Here is a 27,736-nt window from a genome sequence, read left to right as displayed (position 1 = left end):
TTTTGCTCGGGTTTTGTCTTGTTTCAACGTGTAGCACCATGTGACACTTGTTTTGCATCAGGTTTGCTGATATGCGATGATACACAATGAAACATTAAAGGACACTTTGGAACAAGAAGAAAACCTAATGTAACACTTTGAAACAAGACAAAATCTAAAAACAATCACACAATTAGCACTAATCTCAAAAGCAAACATGGATGATGGATCATTCCCGGAATATCCCGTGCACGCTTGAATTGTATTTCTCCGTGTCAAATGTTGTAAACATACTGCTTTTAAATGAAATGATTCAGATGGTGGAACTTCTTCCCCTTAAATGTCAGAAAAAATGTTTTTTTAGTGAAATGATCCAGGTGGTGACCCCCCCCCCCTCCCATTGAAAATTGAAAAATAAAATAAAAGGGTAAGATCTTCCAACAACTTTGATGATACCTTCCTCTTCCTGTTGTTAGAGCATCCCTAGACTCTAATCGATCCTCCCAAAATTATATTTGGGACATGAATTTTTTTGTTTAAAGAATTAAAACCCATCTTTTATATCTCTTACTTTCTTTAATCCCTCAAAAAGTAACTTTTCACCCCCACAAAACTTTCCCCTATGTCTCATTTTTCTCTAAGAAGAGCACTACTCAATAGAAAAAATAGGGAGACTGCTCCGTCCCACATTCATGGCCTGGTGACCGGTGCGCTGACCAATTGGCCCGCCTCTGACTATAACCCACCCCTCCAAACCATAGCCTACCCCGCCGCTCATCCATTTTCACTGTCGGCGCTCAGCCACTCTGGCCTCTCGAGGCTTGCACCACCTTTGTGGCACCGCCACCTGAAGGAAATATGCCCTAGAGGCAATAATACAGTTATTATTTTATTTCCTTATATCATGATAAATGTTTATTATTCATGCTAGAATTGTATTAAGTATTAACCGGAAACATAATACTTGTGTGAATACATAGACAAACTAAAACGTCATTAGTATGCCTCTACTTGACTAGCTCGTTAATTGAAGATGGTTATGTTTCCTAACCATAGACATGTGTTGTCATTTGATTAACGGAATCACATCATCATTAGGAGAATGATGTGATTGACATGACCCATTCCATTAGCTTAGCACCCGATCGTTTAGTATGTTGCTATTGCTTTCTTCATGACTTATACATGTTCCTATGACTATGAGATTATGCAACTCCCGTTTGCCGGAGGAACACTTTGTGTGCTACCAAACGTCACAACGTAACTGGGTGATTAAAAAAGAGCTCTACAGGTGTCTCCAAAGGTACATGTTGGGTTGGCGTATTTCGAGATTAGGATTTGTCACTCCGATTGTCGGAGAGGTATCTCTGGGCCCTCTCGGTAATGCACATCACATAAGCCTTGCAAGCATTGCAACTAATGAGTTAGTTGCGAGATGATGTATTACGAAACAAGTAAAGAGACTTGCCGGTAACGAGATTGAACTAGGTATTGAGATACCGACGATCGAATCTCGGGCAAGTAACATACCGATGACAAAGGGAACAACGTATGTTGTTATGCGGTCTGACCGATAAAGATCTTCGTAGAATATGTAGGAGCCAATATGAGCATCCAGGTTCCGCTATTGGTTATTGACTGGAGACATGTCTCGGTCATGTCTACATTGTTCTCGAACCCGTAGGGTCCGCACGCTTAACGTTACGATGACAGTTTCATTATGAGTTTATATATTTTGATGTACCGAAGATTGTTCGGAGTCCCGGATGTGATCACAGACATGACGAGGAGTCTCGAAATGGCCGAGACATAAAGATTGATATATTGGACGGCTATATTCGGACACCAGAAGTGTTCCGGAGAAGTTTCGGATAAAACCGGAGTACCGGGGGGTTACCGGAACCCCCCCGGGGGTTAATGGGCCTCATGGGCCCAAAGTGGAGAAGAGCAGGGGCGGCCAGGGCAGGCCGCGCGCCCCCTCCCCCTCTAGTCCGAATTGGACAAGGAGGGGGGCGGCGCCCCCCTTTCCTTCCTCTCCTCTCTTCCTTCCTCCCCCTCTCCTAGTTGGACAAGGAAAATGAGGGAGTCCTACTCCCGGTAGGAGTAGGACTCCTCCCTGGCGCGCCTCCTCCTGGCCGGCCGCCCCCTCCCCCTTGCTCCTTTATATACGGGGGCAGGGGGCACCTCTAGACACAAGTTGATCTTGGTGATCGTTCTCTTAGCCGTGTGCGGTGCCCCCCTCCATCATAATCCTCGATAATATTGTAGCGGTGCTTAGGCGAAGCCCTGCGACAGTAGAACATCAAGATCGTCACCACGCCGTCGTGCTGACGGAACTCTTCCCCGACACTTTGCTGGATCGGAGTCCGGGGATCGTCATCGAGCTGAACGTGTGCTAGAACTCGGACGTGCCGTAGTTTCGGTGCTTGATCGGTCGGGCCGTGAAGACGTACGACTACATCAACCGCGTTGTCATAATTCTTCCGCTGTCGGTCTACGAGGCTACGTAGACAACACTCTCCCCTCTCGTTGTTATGCATCACCATGATCTTGCGTGTGCGTAGGAATTTTTTTGAAATTACTACGTTCCCCAACACCACCGCCTTCTTGTGCGGCTCATCACCTTCCCCTCTAGCTCATGCCGTTGTCCGGAGCTGTTGCCTCCTTCACTGAGCGCCTGTGCAGCCGATCATGTCATAGCTGCCGCCGTTGTCGAAGTACCACGACGTGAGGCTCTAGTCGTGGGGCAAGTGGGTGATGATCTGTAACCCGGATGCGGGGGCGCAAGTGTGTCTTGGCATGTTTGCGCGCGGAGGAGGTTGTCTGCATGCGTCGACACTGGGCTTTGCTTTTTGAGAGACAAACGAAGCTAAATGATACGTCTTCGATGTATCTATCATTTTTTATTGTTTCATGCTATTATATTACCAATCTTAGATATTTTTATACTATTTTATATCTTTTGGGGAACTAACTTATTAACCCAGTGCCTAGTGCCAGTTGTTGTTTTCTGCTTGTTTTTGGTTTTTCAGAAAAATCTATAGCAAACAGAGTCCAAACGCTACGAAACTTTTTGACAAGTTTTTTTCTAGACAGTAGAGACCCTAGAAGCTTGGGGAGGAGACCACACGCAAAGCAAGGAGACGGCAAGGCAACAGGGCGCGCCCTAATGCCTTGTGGGCTCCATGTGGCTCCGTTTGATCTAATTCCACTTCCATAAATTCTCAAATATTGGGAAAACCCCACAGAGCCACCCGAAACAATTTTGTGGTGTGTTTGTTGGGTTCCGATGAATTGTGGGTTTATGATCAAATTATTTATTCAAAGTAATTGAGTCTTTTCTGAACTTTGTTATGCATGATTATTATATCTTTGTATTTCTCTCCGATCTATCCATTTGGTTTGGCCAACTAAATCGATTTTTAGAGGGAGAGGTGCTTTGTAGTGGGTTCAATCTTGCAGTGTCCTCACCTAGTGACAGAAAGGGTAGCGAGACATGTATTTGTATTGCTGCCATTAAGGGGCAAAACGACAAGTTTTAATCATATTGCTTGGTTTTATTATGTCTACATCATGTCATCTTGCTTAAAACGTTACTCTATTTGTCATGAACTTAATACAATAGATGCATGCTGGATAGCAATCGATTGGTGGAGTAATAGTAGTAGATGCATTCAGGAGTCGGTCTACATGTCACGGACGTGATGCCTATATATGTGATCATTGCCATGAATAACATCATAACTATGCGTTTTTCTATCAATTGTCCAACAATAATTTGTCTACCCACTGTATGCTATTCTTTCGAGAGAGAAGTCTCTAGTGAAAGTTATGGCTCCCGGGTCTAGCTTAATCATATTACTAAAATAAAAAATACCTTGCTGCAATTTTTCTCCTTTTATTTTTCTTTTCAATTTATATACCCACCACTACCCGATTTAACCCTTGCAAGTAACGAGTTCAAGGGGATTAACGACCTTCTTGCCCGTGTTGGGTGCAAGTATTTGCTCTTGTGTGTGCAGGTACCGTTTACTAGGATTTGTGTGGTCCTCCTATTGATTCGATAACCTTGATTCTCACCGAGGGAAATACTTATCAACTACTATATTGCTTCACCCTTGCACTTCGGGAAAAATCCCAACGCGGCTCACAAGTAGCACTAAACATCCTCGCCGACGCCGCAACCGCGATCACCATCACCATCGTGCCTTCCGAGCCAAGGAGAAGGGTTATCGCTCGACCGAGCGCGCTGATGTTGCCTTTGTGGTCACACTCCTCGAGGAGGACCTATTGATCTTCTCCGAGAGTCACACGTTCTTCAAGTTCATGGAGAACGTACCCACCTCAAGGCCAAACATGAGGAAATGTTCAAGGAGCTCGGCGACGACGAGGAAAAGGATGACTTGATGTTGTAGCATCGACCCACCACCAACAACCAGGACGACAGCCACTCCGGGGAAGGGTGGTACCCATCTCCTCCTCCGACGAGGAATACAACCAATTTTTCAGTCTAGTTCTATTTTTAGTTTATCATCGCGATGCTTTAGCTAGCTCGATGTCGGTGTATTGTTAGTAGATAATGGACTGTTTAATTAAGTTATGTATGATGTTAATATGCTACTGATGTTTAATCATGCAATGAAGTACTCCCTCCGTAAACTAATATAAAAGCGTTTAGAGTACTAAAATAGTGATCTAAACGCTCTTATATTAGTTTACAGAGGGAGTAGTAGTTTAAACTTGTGTTTGAAATGAACTCGTGTGCAAAAATTGTGTGTTTTTTCGGGGGATTAAGTTTTGACGGATCTGCTAACAAAAGTTTAATCAAAACATACAAGCAATTAAAGGATGAATGATAGAACGATGGATTCAAGTTTTGAGCACCCGCAAAAAAAAGTTTTGAGGGATTCGGCTCTTAGAAGTCTTCGACTCCATGGCGTACACGCAGTGAAAAACAGATTAGGATTCTTAAACTCCGCATAATTAGTGTGTATACTTGTGCACTAACAGATACGGATGTTTCCTTCTCCGTACCCGTTTCCAAGTTGGAGTAGAAACGAGCCTTGTGTGCATGTATTTTGGAAAATGTACTGACAAATGAAAAATGAAAACTAAAACAGCAAAGCCCGTCTAGCTCAGTTGGTAGAGCGCAAGGCTCTTAACCTTGTGGTCGACGGTGGGCGACCTCCTATTTTTTTTCTTCCTCCACGTCATTGCTGGTGCATGCCATGATACGGCGTGCATGAGGATCAGTTGTACGTGAGCCAGTGTGCAAGTCAGCATGTGCGACCTCTCATCGCACATCCAATGTCCATCTCCGTCGACTGCACGGCGACCCAGTTTGCTGCTTGCTCGTAGTTAAACTGGTTTGGCGTGTCAACCCACCCGCAGGTTAGGGAAACCATGCATGCTACTATCTGATTAAGGTTAGAGAAATCCATAGCCATGCTCTATCTGGTGAAGGTGGCTTCGATTGAACGAGTACTACGCATTGACCTGCTGACACATCGCGCCAACCAGGAGTCTTCCCCGCAAAGCCACCACCAAGTATCTCGAGAACATGGACTAACTATCTTGCTGCAGCGTAGCCAGTTGTGGTTGTATTGGAACCCATAGGCATGGAAGGCCGATACCCACAGATTATTACCCTTCCAAATCTTAGGTTTCCTCAGTTTTGTCCTCTTGCTTTGGTGTTTTTTTAAGGAAAGGCCATCATGCTTTACTGACTTAAAAAGGGAATTACATCGTTCACAAGTTTAGAAACTAGACAGCTCGGAGGCTTGTCCATCCAGCGAAGAGAAATCTTATTACAATAAGTGTGATTCAATAACACATGCACTGCTTGGTTACAAGAACGTGAGATTTGACCTTCCCGATCAACAAAGAAATATCCACACATTAGGCGAAAATTGCTGCTGCTTCATGCCACCATCTTGCTTGGCCATCACATGATTCTACCACAATCGGGGAATCACACTCCGCTTCAATCCTAGGGAAGCCAAGTGAGTTTGCAAATGCCAGCCCATCTCTCATCGCAAGGGCCTCGGTGGTGACCACATTAGCGGCATAGTGTATAAATTTACACTGCGCCGCTAGGAACGAGCCCTTTTCATCCCTAATTGGCTAATTGCAGTTGTCGTAGCACCCACACCTTCATCAATATAAAAAGTGGCATCAACATTTAACTTGACAAACCTGAGGTCCCGCGTCCTCCATCTTTCTTCATTATTACCCATCTTCTTCTCATTAGCCTGGTGAAAATTGTTTGCAATAGCCAGTACCGACATCGGCCATTTAAAAGTAAGAGGTGGTGATCCATCATGTCTGAACTGCCAACGAATCCACCACAGATACCAGCTTCCTACCGCTATATATGATTTACTTGACATCTAAATTAGGTTTCAGAGGGCGCTGGGCTGAGACAATTTTAAGACCAAATTGCCCCTCCTTACAAGTGGGACCACTGACTAAAAGCCACCGACATCTTTTCTTGTGTAAGGCCTATGCCATATATTTAGTATCACAAGACCTTACAAACATATCCTTATAGTCCTCGCAAAAAAATTACGCTTATATTTTATTTATGTTTACATTTAAATCGTTAGTGGTGTGGAAATCTTATTCCTCTTGCATCCATCAGTAATGCTCGGTAAGCAAAGACCAATGACACCTTTAAGCATCAGTCTCAATGGATTGAACTTATTTTAATTCAAGAGTTAGAAGCAGGGCTTCGATGTAGACCAGAAGACACCAACTGCCGCTATTTGCATAACAAATCATCATCCCAAAAAAGAAGACCCAAAAAAATCATGTAGGTGTTCCAAAGGCCACGAACGACGATCAAGTCTAGACAACACCGGAGACCAAAGTCGATCGAATCGAGGAAGATTTATCGGACACACACTTACACACGCCCTCCAGCGGAACTGAATGCACCTACTTAATGGGGATAAGACATGGAGGCCATTATTCCTAAACTGGGGAACGCCGCCACCTCACCAACCCAACCAAAACACGAGACTCCCTAAAATCAGCCTAAACCAAGCTATCAACGTCATTATACATTTTGAGATACCGAGCATCTCAGAGATACCGAGTCGGCACACCATTTTGAGAGTGATGAAGTCATCACAGCCGCCTCGTGGTCGGTGGGCAGAAATGCGCAAGCAGCAGCGTCAAATCTATGACTTGAACCTGGTGGACTGGTTCCCACAATGAACCTAACCATCTCAGCTACATTCAGCTCGCAAAAAATGGCATGAAATTGCATAAGTTGCCAATCAAGGTGTGAAACATTTCCACCCATGCATCAATCCGGTTTACGGCCAACTGAAAACCAGGAGCAGCTCACTACTCGGCAACTCCTAGCTTGGGCTGAATTTATGGAGGGGCAAATGGGCTGGAGGGGCAAAAAAACATAAGTTTGGGCTGATTTTAACTGGACATATGGGCTGAATACTAGGGGATATATGCTAGCTTTCTCATGGGCTGGGGGGCAACGGCCCAGGTTGTCTCTCCACTAAGCTCCGCCACTGCTCCTATATACCGCAAACAAAATCGTTAGTCCCGATTCTGTAGACGCTGCTTGATTGACGATGGCGTGCACGGGAGAACTCTTCGTCGGCGCGATCTGTGAGAAGGTCAATGCATCTCATGGAAGCAACTTCCCCACAGGCCACAGGGATGGACAGATAGGTAGAACATGGGTTTCTCCCCATCAGATCGATCACGCCCATGCATGCCTTCCCCAGTACGCCGCAGCACGATCCGACACTGCCGCAGGCCAAAACCATTTAACTACTCCTCATCGTCGGCGGGAACCCGCCATTATTTCCGGTGCCGAGAGATCTCACCTCCAGCCTCCACAATATATAAACAATGCCACACTCCACTCAGCAAGTCGCAAGTTACAGTTCGACACCAAACATCCCCTGCGAACCCAGAAAGGAAGATGGCAGCACGGCTCCTCCCCCTCCTCGTCCTGGCCGTCTCGCTGGCGTGGCCGGCGTCGTGCAAGCCTCTCCCGGTGCTCGTTCCCGTGACCAAGGACCCCGCCACCCTCCTCTACACCATCCCCTTCCACTACGGCGCTGACCTCGTCGTCGACACCGCCGGCCCGCTCGTCTGGTCCACGTGCCAGCGCGGCCACCTGCCGGCCGAGTTCCCGTGCAACAGCCCCACCTGCCGCCTCGCCAACGCCTTCCACATCCCAGGCTGCCGCGCGCGCGGCTGCTGCCACGACACGCGCAAGGACAGGACCTGCACCGCGTATCCGTACAACCCCGTCACCGGCGCGTGCGCGCCCGGGGACCTGGTGCACACGAGGTTCGTCGCCAACACCACCGACGGCGTCCACCCGGTGAGCCAGGTGAACGTGCGGGCCCTGGCGGCGTGCGCGCCCAGCAGGCTCCTCAAGTCGCTGCCGCGGGGCGCCTCGGGCGTGGCCGGGCTCGCGGGCTCCGGCCTCGCGCTGCCGGCGCAGGTGGCGTCCGCGCAGAGCGTCCCCAACAAGTTCCTCCTCTGCCTCCCCCGCGGCGGGTCCTCCGGCAACACCGGCGTGGCCATCTTCGGCGGCGGCCCGTTCCAGGTCTCCGCGCAGCCGGGGAGGGACTTCACGCAGGAGCTCGTCTACACGCCGCTCGTCGCCGCCAAGAAGGGCATGCCGCCCGCGCACTACGTCTCGCTCCAGTCCATCGCCGTGGAGAGCACCCGCGTGCCCGGCGCCGGCGCCGCGGTGGTGTGCACGAAGGTGCCCTTCACCCTGCTCCGCCCCGACGTGTACCGCCCGTTCGTGGACGCGTTCGCCAGGGCCCTGAAGGCGCAGGGCGCGCAGGGCGGGCCCGTGGCGCGGCCGGTGAAGCCCGTGCCGCCATTCGAGCTGTGCTACGACACGCAGTCGCTGGCCAACACCCGGATCGGGTACCTGGTGCCGGGCGTGACGCTGACGCTCGGCGGCGGCACGAACTGGACCATGAACGGGCTGAGCTCGATGGTGGACCTGAGGCCGGGGACGGCGTGCCTGGCGTTCGCGCGGATGGAGGGGGTGAAGGCCGGGGACCGCAGCGCGCCGGCGGTGCTCGTCGGAGGGTTCCAGATGGAGAACACCGTGCTGGAGTTCGACGTGGCCAGGAAGCGCCTCGGGTTCGTCAGGCTGCCCTTCTTCACGCAGTGCGGCCACTTCAATTTCACCAAGACCACCGGCTACTAGGCCTTTTGCTGCCTCTTCTTTGGATAATAAATAAATAAATATGTACCTCCTCTACTCTACTGAACTAAGCACTAGCTAGCTGCTACTGGATGCTAAGAATTAATGTTGTTGATCATGGCGGTAGCCAGCGGCGGCATTTGTCACGCCGTTCCATCTCATCTTGCAAAAGTTGCTCTTCGATCTTTTGTGTGTGATATGGATTCAGAGTTTCAGATTCAGAGCAAAACCATTCACTCTGCGAGACAAGAAGTACACGGGTTGGCACGTTAGAGCAACTCCAATGAGGCAACCCATTTCATCCGCGGCCGTCCGTTTAGATCGTAAAATGGATATGTAGATAGTTCTAGCGTACACAGATAAAAAAAAAGACCACTACTCGTCGCTTTTTGACTCCGACTCGGTAATGTCATCCTCCGACGTCTGAATGTAGGCGTCAGCATACTGCTCGTCTTCAAAGTCCCAACCTGACGTTTCTCGTAGCTTCTGTTTCAATTGAGCGGCTTGCTTCTGCGAACGCTTGTCCTCCCGATAGGCGGCTCGCTCCGTCCTCCTCGCGTCCCTCTCCAGCCTACTTTGTTTGTAGAACTGGCGCTCGTCGATGATGTCCAGCGGGAAGCGTTCGCGCTACACCACCATAGCTTCCACGTCCATCTCGGCGATAGCGAGGTAACGCTGCCGCCTCCAGTGGACACGACGATCCTCGTCGGTGAAAAGCCGCGGGAGAGGCGCCAGATCCTGCGTCCGCTGGCTCAACACGTCGGAAAAATTCATATCCCGACAAGGCCTCCGGAGGCGCCACGCCGCCTCCTCTACAGTGTCGAAGGTGCCGAGGATGAGACGTTTCTCGCGAAACCAGATCTCGGAGGAGAAGGCGCCGGAACGGCGCTTGCGGACTCCGCGAAAATCCGAAGCGCCCAGGCGGCGGATCGACATGGTGGCGCAGAGGCGAGACGAGTGGGCGGCGGACAACGAGCGGGGCAAAGTGTGGAGGGAGCGCCTGTCGTGGTTCTAACTCTGACAGTGATGTAGGGGGGTAAGTATGGAGAGGCTAGATCTCAGCTATTGGGAAGTTGTAAACACACCAAGATGTACGAGTTCAGGCCCTTCGCGGAGGAAGTAACAGCCCTACGTCTCGGTGCCCGGAGGCGGTTGATTGGATTACTGGCGTGTGAATAACAGGGGTGCGAACCCTTCATACTGAGGAGGGGGGTGGCTTATATAGAGTTCGCCGGCCCCCTCCTACCCTCAGTAATGCAGGGTTTAAGGTACATTTAGGGTCGGGCGTTACTGGTAACGCCCCTAATAAAATGCTATAATGACCATAAAGACTACTCAATAGCCGACCGTTTGCCTGCGGAGTGACTGTAGGTCTCCTGGCGGTCGAGTGGTTGGCTTCATGGTCGAGTGATAGCTTTCTGGTCGAGTGTCTTGAGTCCGTCGAGTGGGATACCTTTAAGTCGATTGAAAGGTGACTTCTCCTAGGGATGTCCTAGGGTAGGGTTTCTTGGACAGGTCCGTGCCCCTACCCTAGGTACATGGCTTCATCATTAGCCCCCGAATGGATCGAGGTTAGAGTGGGGAAAGAGTTGGAGATCTTTCCGACTGGTTCTTTGGGCTACGTGAGCGCCTCGTTTCGGGTCAATCGTCACGGATGACGTTGCCAACCTTTTTCAGTCGCCTTGATCCATTCCAGGCCTTTCGTCGAGTGAATTTCTTTGCTTGCGACGTACTGAGCGTCGGCGCGATCGGGGTCCTCTGTTTTGACAAGTAGTTCTGTGGCCCGCGGATGTCGCAGGATTCGGATTTTGGGAAGTGCGCGGGGCGGGAGCGGCCGCAGTAATCGGAAGCGATAAAGCGGAAGCTCCTCGATCCCCGCGTCGCCTTTTTCGCCACGTACTGCGCGCGCGTCTGCTGTGGGATTTGACTGGATAGCCTGGGCCTACCAGTCAGCCACTCGGAAGCGGTCCCTTATAAATCGCCGGCTCGGGGTTTCCAAGCAGTGCGCTCTCTTCTCTTCCTTTCTTCCGCCTCTCTCACTTCGCAAGTCCCTCCGCCACCTCCGTTCCCGCCCCAGCGCAGCAGGCCCGTGCGAGACTTCGCCGGCGACGATGACGAAGAGCAAGACCTCCGCTCTGGAGCGCGCGAAGAAGGCGGCGACGGCGGGGAAAGGGAAGAGGTCAGCTCGGGGTGGATCCTCCTCTAGGACCGCTCTGCCCAAAGGTTGGATTCAGGGCGACTGGATGCCGTCGATGCTCCGTCAAGAGGTCCTCGACGACATGGTCGAGGGGGGAGTCATTCCCCACAAAGCCGCGCGTCTCCCGGGGGGAGAGATCGAGCCTCAACCCCGCGACGGTGAGTGCGTGCTCCTAGCCACTCATATCGATCGAGGGTTTTCTCTACCGCCCCATCCTTTTTTCCAGAGTTTCCTGAATTTCTTCGGAGCGCAGCTCCATCACTTCACTCCCAACTCCATCGTGTACCTCGCCGCTTTCATTTCCATGTGCGAGGCCTTCTTGGGTTGCGCCCCCACTGGGGACTCTTCAAGCACATCTTTACCTATCGCTCTCAGTCGGTCAAGAAGGCCAAGTCGAGTGACGAGAGGACGCAGGTGATCCAGTTGTGTGGGGGCTTGGCGATCCAGACGAGGGGGAAGAGTTGTTTTCCTTCCATCACTTTCCCGGAGTCGGTCCGCGGTTGGCAGGCAACCTGGTTCTACTGTCAAGACCAGGCGACCCCAGGGCAGTCGACTGGACTTCCTCCATTCTCTCTCGACCGAGCTGAAAAGCCTATTTCTCTGAAAGTGTCGCTGGAGGAAAGGGCCCAGGTCAAAGTGTTGGCGGGTCGAGTGGTTGAGCTCGTCCGTGAGGGTGTGACTGGTATGGACCTGGTGGAGGTCTTCCTCCGGAGGCGTATCCAACCGCTCCAGGCCCGTGACCACCCGATGTGGCTGTACGCGGGCCTTGACGACACCACTCGGGTCCATCCGGAGGAGGTCACCGATGAGATGCTGGAGGGGTGGCTGTCGAGCATTACGGGGAACAAAGACAACCCCCGAGGAGCCAGGAGGGTGGTTCCACTCGACAATTCGTATGAGGTGGACCAGGTATGTCTTTATGCTCCTGACTGAAATCTTGTTTTCTGCATTGGTCTTCTTTGAGTTGGTCGATTGACTTTCGTCTTGTCTGTTGTTTTCCAGGTGACCACCGAGATGTACTCGACGCCCAACGGGGCTCAGGGGTCAACTGAGGAAGGGGAGGCGAGCGGAGGTGAGAGCGGGGACGATCAAGGCGAGTGGGAGTCCGACGGTGAAGGAGAGGGAGACGACGATGTCGACTCCAGCGAAGAGGAGGAGGAGGAGGAGGAGGAGGCCGAACCCCCTCGCCCAGAGGGGCGGTCCAAGCACACACACGACCCAGCGCGGGAACGTGGCAAGGCGACTGCTTCTGTTGGGCAGTCGTCGAAACACCCTCGGACCTCTTCTCCTACGCCGACTGGGAAGGTCCCCAAGCTCCCACGCACGACGCTGTCCAAGCCGCCTAAGGCTCTACCCAAGATGAAGATAGCTGTCCCTACTATTTCTGGGTAATAATAAAACTTGTTTTCCTTCGTCGACCATGGACAGATCCTTGGTTGATTCATTGAGCCAACCGACTGACTTTCGAGTTTTGCAGTGCTGCTACTTCTGAGGTCTCCGCCAAGGACGACGACCAAGAGGTGGAGGATGCTGTTACCTCCAACCCTGGTACGATTACTGACGTTCTGCCTTGAGTCAACTGATCATTTATTTCAACTTTGGTCGATTGAATGTTTCCTTTGTAGCCCCTCCTCATGTTGTCGACCTCCCGGATGACGATGACGATGGTCCGTTGAGGGTGAGGAGGCATAAAAAGGCGCCGGCTGACCAGGCCCCCCACTCCGCTCCGGCGTCCGAGGCCGTAGCTCGGGATGGTGGTGACACCGCTCGGGCTTCTGTGACCTTCGCCGTTCCTCTGGCGAGTGCGCGGCCCTCATCGTCGACTGTGGATCCGTCTTCGCTTTTTGCCGCATACCCCGCCCCTGAGGACCAAGCGGCTGCTGCCAAGGAGGCTATACGCCAGGCGGGGATCATGATGGAGCAAGTGAAGATGGCTCGGGAGGCCAATCAAGCAGCCTATGACGCGAGTTCGGCTCTTCAGAGCAACGTCCAGGTCAGTCGACTTCAACACTTGTTCTGTTATGATATGCTGTTTGAAGAGTCTCTTTTCCGAAGATCTTTTGTATCTGTATCTGTACACCCACTGGGTGTGTCTGCCTATCCTTGGACTAGTGGGGGCACGCTAAGTGCACCCACTGGGTGTAGTCCCCGAGACTACGGTGGACTGGTGGCAGTCGACTGTAGTCTTTTCATTGTGTTTGCTGTAGCTGTATTTCTTCACTCGGTCTGGTCGGGCCAGGTCGAGTGGAACTGTATCCGGTCGACTGCGGGCAGTCGACTTTCTCTCTCTTTTTTTTAACTAGTGGGGGCACGCTGAGTGCACCCACTGGGTGTAGTCCCCAAGACTACTGTCGAATGTTTTTGATTCGGCTGTGGTCTTAGAAACGTCATCATTGTCTCTGAGTTACTCGGAAGCAACTTATCTTGGACGTCTGTCGACTGATTTTTCTTTTTGCAGAAATCTTGTGAACTTGTAGCTCGTTATACTGAGTTGGAGAATCAGTAGATCCAGCTCAACCTTAACTTGCAGCTTGCTCAGGACAATTTAAAGAAGGCGCAAGAAGAGGTAAGAGGTAAGGCTGGTGAGGTTCTCCATTCTTAACAGGTGGCTTTTCTTTCCTGTCCATTCTTGATGTTGGTTCCACTCGACGTGCCGCAGATAAACTGGAGGAAGCTCTGAAGAAGAAGGATCAAGACCTTGCAGAGGCGCTGAAGGAGGCCTCGAGCAAAATGAAGCTCACAGAAGAGAAGCTGGCTTCGGTCGGGGCTCTTGAAGAGGAGAACTCCAGACTGAAAGCTACTCTTGAGACAGCTAATCGAGATGCCGGTCGACTGAAGAAGGAGAAGATGGCTCTGCACGACAAGGTGGGCGAGCTGGCGGGGAAGGCCAAAGATCTGGAGGCTTATCTCGGAGGGCTCGCCAAGAAGCTGTTCGTCATGCTCGAAGGTAATTATTCCGACCTGACTGTCTTGTAGTTGCCGAGCCCGCGTACGGCCACTGTCTTATTCTTGAATCGTGTTCGCAGAATTCTGCCAGAACTTCGAAGAGGAAACCGGTCGAGTGGAGCCAGGCTTGGATCCCGCCAATTCTCTCATGAAGGATGAGGCTGCCATGAACGTGCTCCGACTGGAGTCTCGTGTTACCAGCGTCGTTGATTATCTGGCTCGGCTGAAAGTTGCAATGTCGCGGATCGACACATCACTCTGGCCTGGGATGACGCTTCAGAAGGACCTCGAGTCTCTGATGGCTCGACTTAACGAAGTCCCAGGTCGAGTGGCGGAATGGAAGAAATCTTCTGCTAGATGCGGTGCTGATGTCGCTCTGTCTCTGGTCCGCGTCCATTGCAAGGAGGCGCGAGAAGAAAAGCTGGCGGCCATCCAAGTTGCAAATACCAGGAAGCACAGCTTTCAAGACTTCATGGAGACTTTCATCGCTGCCGCCACCCGTATTGCCGACGGGATCGACTTGGATGAGTTCATCGCCCCTTCTAGTCCTCCTCCTGAGGAGTGAAAAAACTTTAAATTTACCTCGGAATGCCGAGTGGATTTGTAACCGTTAAACTCTGCCTTAAATTTGCCTCGGGATGCCGAGTGGACTTGTAATAGTTAAACTTTGCCGAGCCGCGGGCTCGAGTACTTTGAGGTCTGGGACCTTTTAGGCTTTATCCGAAATTGATTTCTCGTTGGGCATCTTCATGGTTTGATTCGTCGAGTGGAATTTGATCTTCACTCGGAATGACCTTGTATTTGTGGCGCAATTCCGAAGGGGGAGTTAGCAGTCGACTCACGGATTGGGTCGAGTCTTGTACTTAGGCGAGCACCGGGCTGCAGCTAAGCCCCCGAGTGGGAAGTTTGCTCTCCACTCGGTAGGATTTTTAAACACTTAGGCGAGCACTGAGCTGCAGCTAAGCCCCCGAGTGGGAGGTTTGCTCTCCACTCGGTAGGATTTTTTCAACACTTAGGCGAGCACTGGGCTGCAGCTAAGCCCCCGAGTGGGAGGATCGCTCTCCACTCGATAGGATTTTTTCAAACTTAGGCGAGTGCCGGACTGCAGCTAAGTCTCTAAGTGAGAGAACTTAGGCGAGTGCTGGACTGCAGCTAAGCCCCCGAGTGGGAGGTTTGCTCTCCACTCGGTAGGATTTTTCAAACTTAGGCGAGTGCCGGACTACAACTAAGTCTCTAAGTGAGAGAACTTAGGCGAGTGTTGGACTACAGCTAAGCCCCCGAGTGGGAGGTTTGCTCTCCACTCGGTAGGATTTTTCAATCTTAGGCGAGTGCCGGACTGCAGCTAAGTCTCTAAGTGAGAGAACTTAGGCGAGTGCTGGATTGCAGCTAAGCCCCCGAGTGGGAGGATCGCTCTCCACTCGGTAGGATTTTTTCAAACTTAGGCGAGCACTGGGCTGCAGCTAAGCCCCCGAGTGGGAGGTTTGCTCTCCACTCGGTTGGATTTTTAAACACTTAGGCGAGCACTGGGCTGCAGCTAAGCCCCCGAGTGGGAGGTTTGCTCTCCACTCGGTAGGATTTTTAAACACTTAGGCGAGCACTGGGATACAGCTAAGCCCCCGAGTGGGAGGTTTGCTCTCCACTCGGTAGGATTTTTAAACACTTAGGCGAGCACTGGGCTGCAGCTAAGCCCCTGAGTGGGAGGTTTGCTCTCCACTCGGTAGGATTTTTTCAATCTTAGGCAAGCACTGGGCTGCAGCTAAGCCCCCGAGTGGGAGGTTTGCTCTCCACTCGGTAGGATTTTTTCAAACTTAGGCGAAACGGATTCGCAGCTAAGTCACCCACTGGGGGATTTTATATGCAAACAAAAGTGACAAACAATTAATGGAACACTCTTGCCTTTGATAAAAACGAACTGCAGGAATTTTTCTTATTACATCTCGTCCAAGGGAGAGCTCAAGTGTAAAAGGGGCGGAGTAGTTCCGCATTCCAAGCTCGTGGCTCGTCGATCTGGCGATCAACATTGTAGAGGTGATACGCTCCATTGTGGAGGACTCTGGTGATGATGAAGGGGCCTTCCCAAGTAGGAGCAAGCTTGTGTGGTTTCTGTTGATCCACTCGGAGGACCAAATCTCCTTCTTGGAAGGCTCGACTCTTCACATTCCGGGCGTGGAATCGACGCAAGTCTTGCTAATAAATGGTCGATCTGATCATGGCCATCTCCCTCTCTTCTTCTAGGAGGTCGACTGCGTCTTGCCGGGCCTGTTCTGCTTCATCTTCGGTGTAAAGCTCGACTCGGGGCGCGTTGTGAAGAAGATCACTTGGCAGAACCGCTTCGGCTCCGTAAACCAGAAAGAATGGAGTTCTTCCAGTCGACCGGTTAGGGGTGGTCCTCAATCCCCACAGAACTGACGGAAGCTCGTCGACCCAAGCACCTGCCGCGTGCTTGAGATCACGCATCAGTCGAGGCTTTAGTCCTTTGAGAATCAGGCCATTTGCTCTTTCGGCTTGTCCATTCGACTGGGGATGGGCGACCGATGTGTAGTCGACTCGAGTGCCTTGAGAGGCGCAAAAAGCTCTGAACTTGTCCGAATCGAAGTTTGACCCATTGTCAGTGATGATGCTATGCGGGACTCCATATCTGAATGTTAGCCCTCTGAAGAAACTGATAGCAGTGCAAGCATCAAGATTCTTGATGGGCTTAGCTTCAATCCATTTGGTAAACTTGTCGACTGCCACAAGCACATGAGTGAAACCACTTCTGCCTGTTCTCAGTGGACCAACCATGTCTAGTCCCCAAACAGCAAAGGGCCAGACGAGTGGAATGGTCTTCAGGGCTGATGCAGGCTTGTGTGACATGTTGGAGTAGAACTGGCACCCTCCACACTTGTCGACTATCTCTTTTGCCATCTCATTTGCTCTAGACCAGTAAAATCCCGCTCGGTATGCTTTAGCCACAATGGTCCGAGAGGACGCATGGTGGCCACAGGTCCCCGAGTGGATATCGTCAAGGATTATCCGACCTTCTTCTGGTGTTATGCACTTCTGACCGATTCCAGTCGCGCTTTCTCGATACAACTGCCCCTTTATGACTGTGAAGGCCTTGGATCGGCGGATGATCTGTCGAGCCTCTTCCTCATCCTCTGGGAGCTCTTTCCTTAGGATATACGCGATGTACGGTATCGTCCAGTCGTGAGTGATTGCCAAGACTTCCATGATTAGGTCGACCACAGCAGGAACTTCGACTTCAGTCGGATCTGTGGCACTTTTCGGTTGTGGGGCTTCTTCTGTGAAAGGATCCTCCTGGACTGACGACGAGCGGATGTGCTCCAAAAACACATTGCTGGGAATGGCTTCTCTCTTGGAGCCTATCTTTGCCAGATCATCAGCTGCTTGATTTTTCAGTCGGGGGATGTGATGAAGCTCTAATCCCTCGAATTTCTTTTCTAGCTTTCTTACTGCATTGCAATAACCAGTCATGGCCGGACTTCTGACGTCCCACTCCTTCATCACCTGATTAACCACCAAATCTGAGTCGCCATAGACCATGAGGCGACGGACGCCGAGTGAAATGGCCATGCGCAACCCATACAAAAGTGCTTCATACTCTGCTTCATTATTGGAGGAATCAAAGTGAATCTGGAGAACATATCTGAGCTTATCTCCTCGGGGGGAGACTAGAACTACCCCAACACCGGAACCATTCAGCATCTTAGATCCATCGAAGAACATGGTCCAGTGCTCCGAGTGAACTTGAGTCGGAAGTTGCTGTTCAATCCACTCGGCGATGAAATCTGCGATTGCTTGGGACTTGATAGCCTTCTTTGCTTCAAACTTGATATCTAAGGGAAGGAGTTCAATCGCCCACTTGACCACTCGACCAGTTGCATCTCTGTTGTGCAGAATCTCTGACAGTGGGGCGTCGCTGACGACTGTAATGGAGTGGTCAGAGAAGTAATGTGCAACCTTCTTCATGGTCATGTAAATCCCATATACAAGCTTCTGGTAGTGAGGGTATCTTAGTTTTGAAGGGGTCAAAACTTCAGACAGATAATAGACTGGGCGCTGAACTCTGAAGGTCTTTCCTTCTTCTTCCCGCTCGACCGTAAGTACTGTACTGACAACTTGTCCTGTGGCTGTAATGTAAAGCAGCAGAGGCTCTTTGCTGATTGGGGCAGCAAGCACCGGCTGGGTGGTGAGCAGAGCTTTGAGCTCTGCAAATGCTGCGTCAGCTTCTGGAGTCCACTCGAACTTGTCAGACTTCTTCATCAGTCGGTAAAGAGGCAATGCCTTTTCACTGAGACGAGAAATGAATCGACTTAGAGTAGCCAAGCAGCCTGTGAGCTTTTGGACATCGTGCACGCGTACAAGACGCTTCATCCGGAGTATGGTGCCAACCTTTTCAAGATTGGCATCGATCCCCCGTTCGGAAACGAGAAAACCGAGTAACTTTCCACCTGGAACTCCGAACGTGCACTTTGATGGATTGAGCTTGATATCATACCTCCTGAGGTTGGCAAAGGTTTCAGCAAGGTCAGCCCGCAGGTCGGAACCTTTCCGTGACTTGACCACAATATCATCCATGTATGCCTCCACATTCCGACTGATTTGAGTGAGTAGACACTTCTGAATCATTCTCATGAACGTGGCTCCGGCGTTCTTGAGGCCGAACGGCATGGTGACGTAACAGAAGCATCCGAATGGAGTGATGAAAGTCGTTTTGATCTCGTCGGGTCCATACAGACGGATCTGATGGTACCCTGAATAAGCATCTAGAAAAGACAAACTCACATCCCGCGATCGAGTCCACTATCTGGTCGATGCGGGGGAGAGGGAAATGATCTTTCGGGCAGGCCCGATTGATATGTTTGAAATCAATGCACATGCGAAGTGACTTGTCCTTCTTGGGGACCATGACGACATTGGCGAGCCACTCGGAGTGGTAAATCTCTCGGATGAACTCTGCTGCTAAGAGCCGAGCCACCTCCTCGCCAATGGCTTTCCTCTTCTGGACGGCGGACCGTCGAAGATGTTCTTTCACAGGCTGGAACTTCGGGTCGACTCGTAGACGGTGCTCAGCCAGCCCCCTGGGAACTCCAGGCATGTCAGAAGGCTTCCATGCGAAGACGTCCCAGTTCTCACGGAGGAACTGGATGAGCGCTTCTTCCTATTTGGAGTCGAGCGTCGTCGAGATGTGAGTCGGAGCAGCGCCGGGGTCGGTCGGGTGAATGTGAGCTGTTTTTGTTTCACCGGACGACTGAAAAGCTGACTCTGAAGCAGGCTTCTTGGCCCGTAGCAATTCACTCGGATCGGCAGCCTTTTGGTACTCTTGCAGCTCGACCACTGCCATCTGAGCATCTGCAATCTTTGAGCCTTTCTCAAAGCACTCTTCTGCCTTCTTCCGATTGCCTGTAACAGTGATTACCCCTTTAGGGCCAGGCATCTTCAGTTTGAGGTACACGTAACATGGTCGAGCCATGAAGCGTGCGTAAGCTGGCCTGCCCAAAATGGCATGATAAGCACTTTGGAAGTCCACAACCTCGAATGTCAACTTTTCCTTGCGGTAATTCTTTGAATCACCGAAAACCACATCAAGAGCAATCTGGCCGAGTGATTCGGCTTTCTTGCCAGGAATGACTCCGTGGAAGCTCATGTTACTGGTACTCAGTCGGGACATCGGAATGCCCATTCCTTTCAAAGTTTCAGCGTACAGTATGTTCAGGCCACTGCCACCATCCATCAAGACTTTAGTCAGTCGAGTGCCTTCGACAATTGGATCGACCACCAACGCTTGCCTCCCAGGGGTGGCAATGTGCGTAGGGTGATCAGACTGGTCGAACGTGATGGCAGTCTGAGACCACTTCAGATAACTGGGTGTTGCCGGAGCAACCATATTCACCTCACGGTTGATGACTTTCAGTCGACTTTTGCTTTTGACATCAGCAAAAATCATCAGGGTGGAACTGATTTGGGGGTATCCGTCGTCGCTATCTTCCTTGTCCTCGACTCTGTCTGACTCTTTTTCCTTATCCTTGGACTGTTTGCCTTGAAACTGCTGGATTAGGAGCCGGCACTGTCGAGTAGTATGCTTTGGGTAAATAAAATTACCCTCTTCATCTTTCTTGGTGTGGATGTGACACGGCAGGTCCAAAACATTGTTTCCATCCTGATCCTTGACTTTCTTGGGCTTCCAGGTGCCCTTGGGTTTTCCCTTGAAGTTTCCCTGGGCTACGGCCAGGGCCTCCCCAGGAGCGGCTGGCTCGGCCTTCCGCTTTTGCTTCCGACTGGAATTTCCTCCGGTTTCTTGGGCGACTGCCTTGTGCTTGCCACTCCGGAGTCGGTCCTCATCTTCACCATTAGCGTACTTGGTGGCAATCTCCATCATCCGATTCAGAGACATCTCTCCAGTCCGACCGAACTTCAGATTCAGCTCTCTGTATTTAACGCCTTCCTTGAAGGCACAGACTGCTTGATGGTCTGGCACATTCTCAACCGAGTGATGCAGTGTGATCCACCTCTGGATGTATTCCCTCAGGGTTTCATTCGGCTTCTGCACGCAAGATCGCAACTCTGTAAGGCCTGCAGGTCGCTTGCATGTTCCTTCAAAAGTTGTGATAAACACTCGGGAGAGATCCTCCCAAGTGTAAATGCTGCTGGGTGCCAACTGATTTAGCCACGCTCTGGCTGAGCCCTCTAACATGAGAGGTAAATGCTTTATGGCCACCTCATCATTGCCACCGCCAATCTGTACAGCCACTCGGTAATCTTCGAGCCAAGTGTCAGGCATAGATTCACCGGTGAACTTGCTGATTCCAGTCGCCAGCCTGAAATTGGGAGGAATCACTGCGGCTCTGATGGCTCGACTGAAACACTCTGGCCCTGAAGCATGTACTCTGCTGCTGGCGGGCGCATCTCTGTTTTGGCCTTCCCGATGAGCCCTGTTCCTGTCAACCAAGCCTTGAACGAGGACGGATCTCGCGTCAAAGCTTGGGTCCCTGGGGTCGACGGGAACCCTCTACCCAACGCTATGAGGGCGCCTGTCGTCTCGAGGTCGAGGTGCATATGAACCGCTCCTCGGGGGAGGGGTTGGCACTCGACGTCGATCATCACGATCGGATCGGTGATCATACTGCTCGTTTCTCCTGTACTGATCATGCCGGTCGCCACGTCCCTCACGCCTCGGGGGCGACCGCGGGCTGTGAGCCGACTGGACCGTATCGGTTGCAACAGATCGACTGTGGATCCTATTCCGCGATTGAGAAACAGCGGAATTCTGGTTTCCCGTTGCCCGGAGCAACGCTCTGATCTGTAACAAGCCCCTGCCAGCCTCCGACTGGGAGGGCTGAATTGATTCTGCTATACGGGCCGCAGCGGCCAAATTCTGAACTGGGGTTCGATATACCTGCGTTGGCGGGAAGAGCTGGCGTCGACTGGACTCGGGAGCGCGTTGACGCGCTCGCTCGTTGAGTGCTCGCTGGAGATTCTCCAGTCGAGTGCGCTCGGCCAAATTAGCCAAACGCGCGTCCTCCAAGGCCCGGGCCTCGGGGGATTCTCCGACGATAGGGGTGCGGAGGGCGTCCGTGTTCCGGCGGCGAAGCTCCTCTCGCTGTGATGACGTGAGAGGTTCGGGGAGATACTCATCGTGGGGATGCGACAGGCCGCCCCCGCCCACGCCCCCATCTGCGCGAGGGAAACCGGGAGGACTGTGCGTCCCATCGACCGCCAGGATCTCAGCCGCTGGGTCACTGCTGTCGCACTCGGATGCGGACTCCGCGGAGCCAGTCGACAGGTCGAACAAGCCGCAGAGGGATTCGTCGGACTCGATTGCCGCGACTTGCGGGGTGGCCGACTGGCGAGCCACGGCATGCCTCACCCACCTCTGAAGTCACGACCGACCGGAGCGCTTGCGCCGGTGGGAGACAGGGCGGGGAGGCGATACGGGGGCTGACCGATATTGGGTCGACGGCTGCCGCAGGAGGACGCCACGAACTAATGCACGGAAATGCATCGCACCGCGGACGGGGAGCGCGTCGACGTCGAGTGGCGCCTCTTGAAGCCAGGCGGAGTCGTCGGCGATGAACGTGAGCGCGCCGAGACGGATCTCGCGGCCCTCCGCCAAAACTCCGCACGAAACCATGATCAAAGGGATCGGAAAAATCGCAACTTCTCCAATCAGGCGCTAAGATTCCTGCCCCACGGTGGGCGCCAACTGTCGTGGTTCTAACTCTGACAGTGATGTAGGGGGGTAAGTATGGAGAGGCTAGATCTCAGCTATTGGGAAGTTGTAAACACACCAAGATGTACGAGTTCAGGCCCTTCGCGGAGGAAGTAACAATCCTACGTCTCGGTGCCCGGAGGCGGTCGATTGGATTACTGGCGTGTGAATAACAGGGGTGCGAACCCTTCATACTGAGGAGGGGGGTGGCTTATATAGAGTTCGCCGGCCCCCTCCTGCCCTCAGTAATGCAGGGTTTAAGGTACATTTAGGGTCGGGCGTTACTGGTAACGCCCCTAATAAAGTGCTATAATGACCATAAAGACTACTCAATAGCCGACCGTTTGTCTGCGGAGTGACTGTAGGTCTCCTGGCGGTCGAGTGATAGCTTTCTGGTCGAGTGTCTTGAGTCCGTCGAGTGGGATACCTTTAAGTCGATTGAAAGGTGACTTCTCCTAGGGATGTCCTAGGGTAGGGTTTCTTGGACAGGTCCGTGCCCCTACCCTAGGTACATGGCTTCATCAGCGCCTTCTTATAACGAGCGCTGGCCGCGGCGCGCGCGCGAACCATTCCTGCGCGGTAGGCCGCTTTTTTCCCGCGTGCTGGAGCACCAGCTGGCATGATCTAAAGCGCGCACGCTGTCATGAAATGGGTCGGCCCGTTGGGCGCACTGCCGATCAAAAACTAAAAGAGGACGGACGGCGGGCCGGCGGCCGATCCAAACAGACAAAAAGCGAATAAAAACACCGTCCATTTGGGTCGGCCCGTTAGAGTTGCTCTTATAGCTCGTACTTATACCAAGTTCCAATCTGTTTAAGCATATTCTCGAACATCTCCGGCCAGCGTAAATCGTCGCCGTTGTCTCCATAACGGTGTTTCCCTTAGACCGGAGCAAGTCCTCCATTCCACTTGCCACCTTCTCTTAGGCATTCAGAGTAGAGGGTGCGTCGACAAGCGATGTTCTACGGAAGATGGTGGTCTTCAGAGGCATCCGGCGTCGGTCAAGACGGGGTCTGTGTGTCAGCTTAGGATAGACTTTTTGTGTTGTAACTTGCTTTGCGGTGTTGTCTGTATGCAGACTTGATCATGAGTGGTGCAGTGTGTGCTACGCTCATTGTTCGCAGCGAGTGGCAGTTTCTTATAATTTCAATTCTACCATTTATAAAGTTATGGTATGTCTAGATGTACTTAAAAAAAGATTGGACCCTAAAAGAACAGGGTTTTAGGTTGGCACATGGTCATTAGAAGTAAATTTGACCAATCAACCTATGCCTGCTACATACACAGGTTCCACACAAAAAAATCTAAATCAAAATTTGAATTATAGAGATAGTAAATCTATATAAAGCATAAAAGAAAAATGAATTGCTAAACACAGGCGATTGGAAATTTTAGAAGTTCCAGTGGATTTTTTCTTCAATATTTGCTTAAGACACACTATGGAAAGTTTCAGTCACTTTTAGGTGTGCAAATGCACTCCATTAATTTTGGTGCAATTTAACTTTTGTGTTATTTGATTCTTATATTCATTCTATTTTGTATCTTTTACAATTACTATTTTTTACTGTTACAGTTGTTTTGCAATCACGCATTTATTTGCTTAAGTCACACTATGGAATGTTTTGTAATCAGTCACTTCCTCTCTAGATGCTCCCAAGAGAAATGAAATGTACATGATTAATGACATCGACAAATTTAATATACATGCAAGCCTTCGATCTACTAACAGTTTCGAAGGACCTCGTGCTGCCGAAAAATCCTAAAATAAATCCAAAAAAACGTGTGAAGTCTAAGTGTCTAACCAATTTAGTCTAAACATAATTAATATCTACCCTAGGTTTAAAAATCTCAACTCCTCGGTATCCGAAAACAAGAACAACTAGCCGTGCAAATTTGACAGTCAGATCGAGTAGCTTTTCAGAGTACATTCAGATCAAGTAGTTTTAGGGCTCCTTTGATTCAAAGGAATTGCATTGGATTTTTGGATGATTTGAACCCTTAGGAATTTTTTCTGTAATGCTCGTTTGATTCGTAGGATTGGCATCCTTAGGAATTTGTCCGTAGGATCCATTTGTACTACATTTTGGAGAATAATTTTCATCCACTCAATTTTTTTTGTAGAATTTCTTTGTTTTTCCCGCGTTATCAAACATTCTTTTAAATCTTGTAGGATACTATGGGACATGCCATCCTATTCCTGCATTTTTTTATTTCTTCATTTTGACAATCCTGCAAATCAAAGAGGCCGTTAGAGATTACGAGCTTCAGAAGTGGTATAAATACACTCAGATCCCAAGCCATCATAGATCGAGCACAGAAAATGTCGACCCAAGCCAAACTTTTCCACACTACTCCCAAGAACCATGTGTTCCATCGTGTCATCGTGTCGTCGCTCGTCCTGCTGCTGTCATGCACGCCGGCGAGCGGCGAGCAAACCCCGCACAGACCACTGGTCACCAAGCTCGCCAAGGACCCCAGCACCTTTCTCTACACCATCACCATCAAGGCCGACAAGTCGCTGCTCTACGTGCCCGTCGTCGTCATCATCGCACAACACTGTGGCATGCCAGTCCGGTCTGTGCGGCGGCGCGGCCAGCCAGCAGTGCCCATGCCGCTGCCCGCACGTGGAGCCGGGGTCGGGATGCGCCTGCGCCGGCAATCCTGTCACCCGCGACCGCTCCAACGGCGGCCTCACGAGCTTCGCGATGTCGGCCAACACCAGCGATGGCACCATGGAGCTTCTCCCGGAAGAGTCGTTCGCCGTCGTCGGCGCGTGCGCGCTGGACAGCCTGCTGAGGTCGCTCCCCGCGGGCGCCACCAGCGTTGCGGGGTTCTCCCGGCGCCCTCTCTCACTGCCGTCGCAGCTCGCCGCCCAGCGCGGTTTCGGAGGTAAGGTCGCCTTGTTTTTTTTAGCAACAAACTAGGCTTTATTCATAAGTTGGTATTGCTACCGGTATTACAGAAGTATCATGTGGTTGCCCCAACCAAATATGGCGGCCATGATCTAATTTTACAGCATGCCTAGCTAGTTTATGAGGCTCGAAATTCAAGACTCTAGATTCAAACTTAAAACAGCAAGAAGTAAAAGAAGAATGCCATGAAATAATCTTTTTTACAACTGCATCATAGTTTCCACCTGACTTCTTTTTGATATGCTTCACCACCTCTTGACAGTCGGCTACGCCGCCGTCCCTCCGGACCCGTAGTCCCGTACCAGGGCCGGGCCAGCGAAATGTAGGCCCTGTGCGGAACTAAAAAATGAGGTCCTACCTCATTAAAACTGAACTAAGGAGAAATTATAATGCATGTGATATAATGTCTTACTACATAACAATTGGGTATATAAATATGTTGCATATTATTTTTGTTCTTTTTCTTTTTCTTTTCTCTTGCACTTCTGGGAATCAGATCAATGTTTCCCCATGATGATTCAAATCTATATTATTGAAACACAAGATACTCCCTCCGTCCCAAAATTCTTGTCTTAGATTTGTCTAAAAACGGATGAATCGAGTCACGTTTTAGTATTAGATACATCCGTATCTAGACTAATTTAAGACAAAAATATTGGGACAGAGGGAGTACAAAAGATGAACAAATATTAATTGAAGATTATGTGTCAATGTTTGGCAATTAGATGAACTGTCTAACTCACCTAGTCCCAGGTCCTGTTTGGTTCATAAGTCCTAGGACTTTTTTGAGTCCCAACTTATAAGTCTCAAGTCCCTAAAAAGTCCTTAACTGTTTGGTTCCTGGGACTTAACATGGACTAAAAGACCATATTACAACTATAAGTCCCTCCTTAAGAGTCTTATTTCATAAGTCCCAAATGCCCACTTTAAGTCTCTAAGTCCCTCCTGTTTGATTTAGATGAGACTTATAAGGACTTTTTTAAGTCCCTAAAGACTTATTGGATTAGGGGCTTAAAAAAGTCCCTATAAGTCCCATCTAAACCAAACAGAAGGGACTTATAGGAACTTAAAATGGGCATTTGGGACTTATGAAATAAGACCCTCAAGGAGAGTCTTATAGGGACTTATAGTTGTAATATGGTCTCACAGGGACTTATAAGTCCCATGAACCAAACAGATAGATACTTTTTAAAGACTTGTGACTTATAAGTTGGGACTAAAAAAAGTCCTAGGACTTATGAACCAAACAGGGCCTAAGTTCCTGGAAACAAACACCCTCTAAACTGCTACACTGTGATCTTTAATCGAGGCGGCAAGAACAGATCTTTGATGAATCCTGCCAAAAGTTAGTTAGGAATCAGGAGTAGGAGTTGAAGCCAAAGCTAATCAGAAAAGAGGACTCTACGAACTGTAACTATGTACTATTGCCTCTAACCTGCCTACTGAGGTCATAATCTTCAAGATCATTTACGTTCTGAAACCTATACAAAGACTTGGACCATCACAACTTAGGAAACTCATCTTGGTAGATTTATTCACGTCATGATCTAACTAACAGACATGGTAAACTCAAAAGGCTGATGATATAAAAAAAAACTCAGACGGAATGACAGATCATCCATCTGTACCCTAACTCATGGAAGGGTTCTAGCACTAACACACAGCCAGCGGCAGGCTACCTGGCCAGAGGAACTGTCGCCGGCTCGCCGTGTCGCCGTCGCCGGTCGATCTGACGATCCCGTTTACGATCCAATGACCCCGTTTCCGATCGTACGATCGTGTTTCCTGTAGGCTGTAGCCACGTGAGTGCCGATTTGCTTTTGCGATCGATCCGAGGATCCAATTTCCGATCGAGCAGCGGCCGGAGGACGTCGACGCCTCGACTCAGGTGGACGCGATAGCGGCCCAACGCCCAGAAGTCATGGGCCTGTATAAAAGTTTTGGGGCCCCTAAAATTTGTGGGCCCTGTGCGGGCCGCACAATCTGTACACCTATGGGCCCGGCCTTGTCCCGTACCACACCCCGCTCCTCACGAGGGCATCTCCTACTACATCCCTGTCAACGGCATCTCCTTTGCGTCATGGCACGAGGCCGATGCTCCAGCGGCCCTGCCCCGCGGCGCCCTCAACCTCCATGTCGCCACCGGTCGCGGCGGTGTCGTGCTGAGCACCGCCACGCCGTACATAATCATGCGTCCCGACGTGTTCCGCGCGTTCGCCAGGGCGTTCCATGCCGACATTACCAGGTACCCATCCTTTCATCGTGAACCACGTCGCCATCTGTGA

General features: G+C 50.8%; 1 protein-coding gene and 1 pseudogene across 1 annotated transcript; both read left to right on the top strand.

The window, feature by feature from the left end:
* The first annotated feature begins 7,746 nt into the window (after positions 1-7,746).
* Positions 7,747-9,382, top strand: LOC119269981 (chitinase CLP-like). The gene has a single exon (XM_037551924.1). It carries the CDS (start codon positions 7,931-7,933, stop codon positions 9,185-9,187), a length of 1,257 nt encoding a protein of 418 aa, XP_037407821.1. The 5' UTR covers positions 7,747-7,930; the 3' UTR covers positions 9,188-9,382.
* A 15,477-nt stretch (positions 9,383-24,859) lies between these two features.
* Positions 24,860-27,736, top strand: LOC119272778 (annotated as a pseudogene).

This window comes from Triticum dicoccoides, chromosome 3A (assembly GCF_002162155.2).
Source record: "Triticum dicoccoides isolate Atlit2015 ecotype Zavitan chromosome 3A, WEW_v2.0, whole genome shotgun sequence".
In the NCBI taxonomy this organism is placed as follows: Eukaryota; Viridiplantae; Streptophyta; class Magnoliopsida; order Poales; family Poaceae; genus Triticum; species Triticum dicoccoides.
Note: the sequence above shows the minus strand (reverse complement) of the source record. Positions and strands in the feature narration are given on the sequence as shown.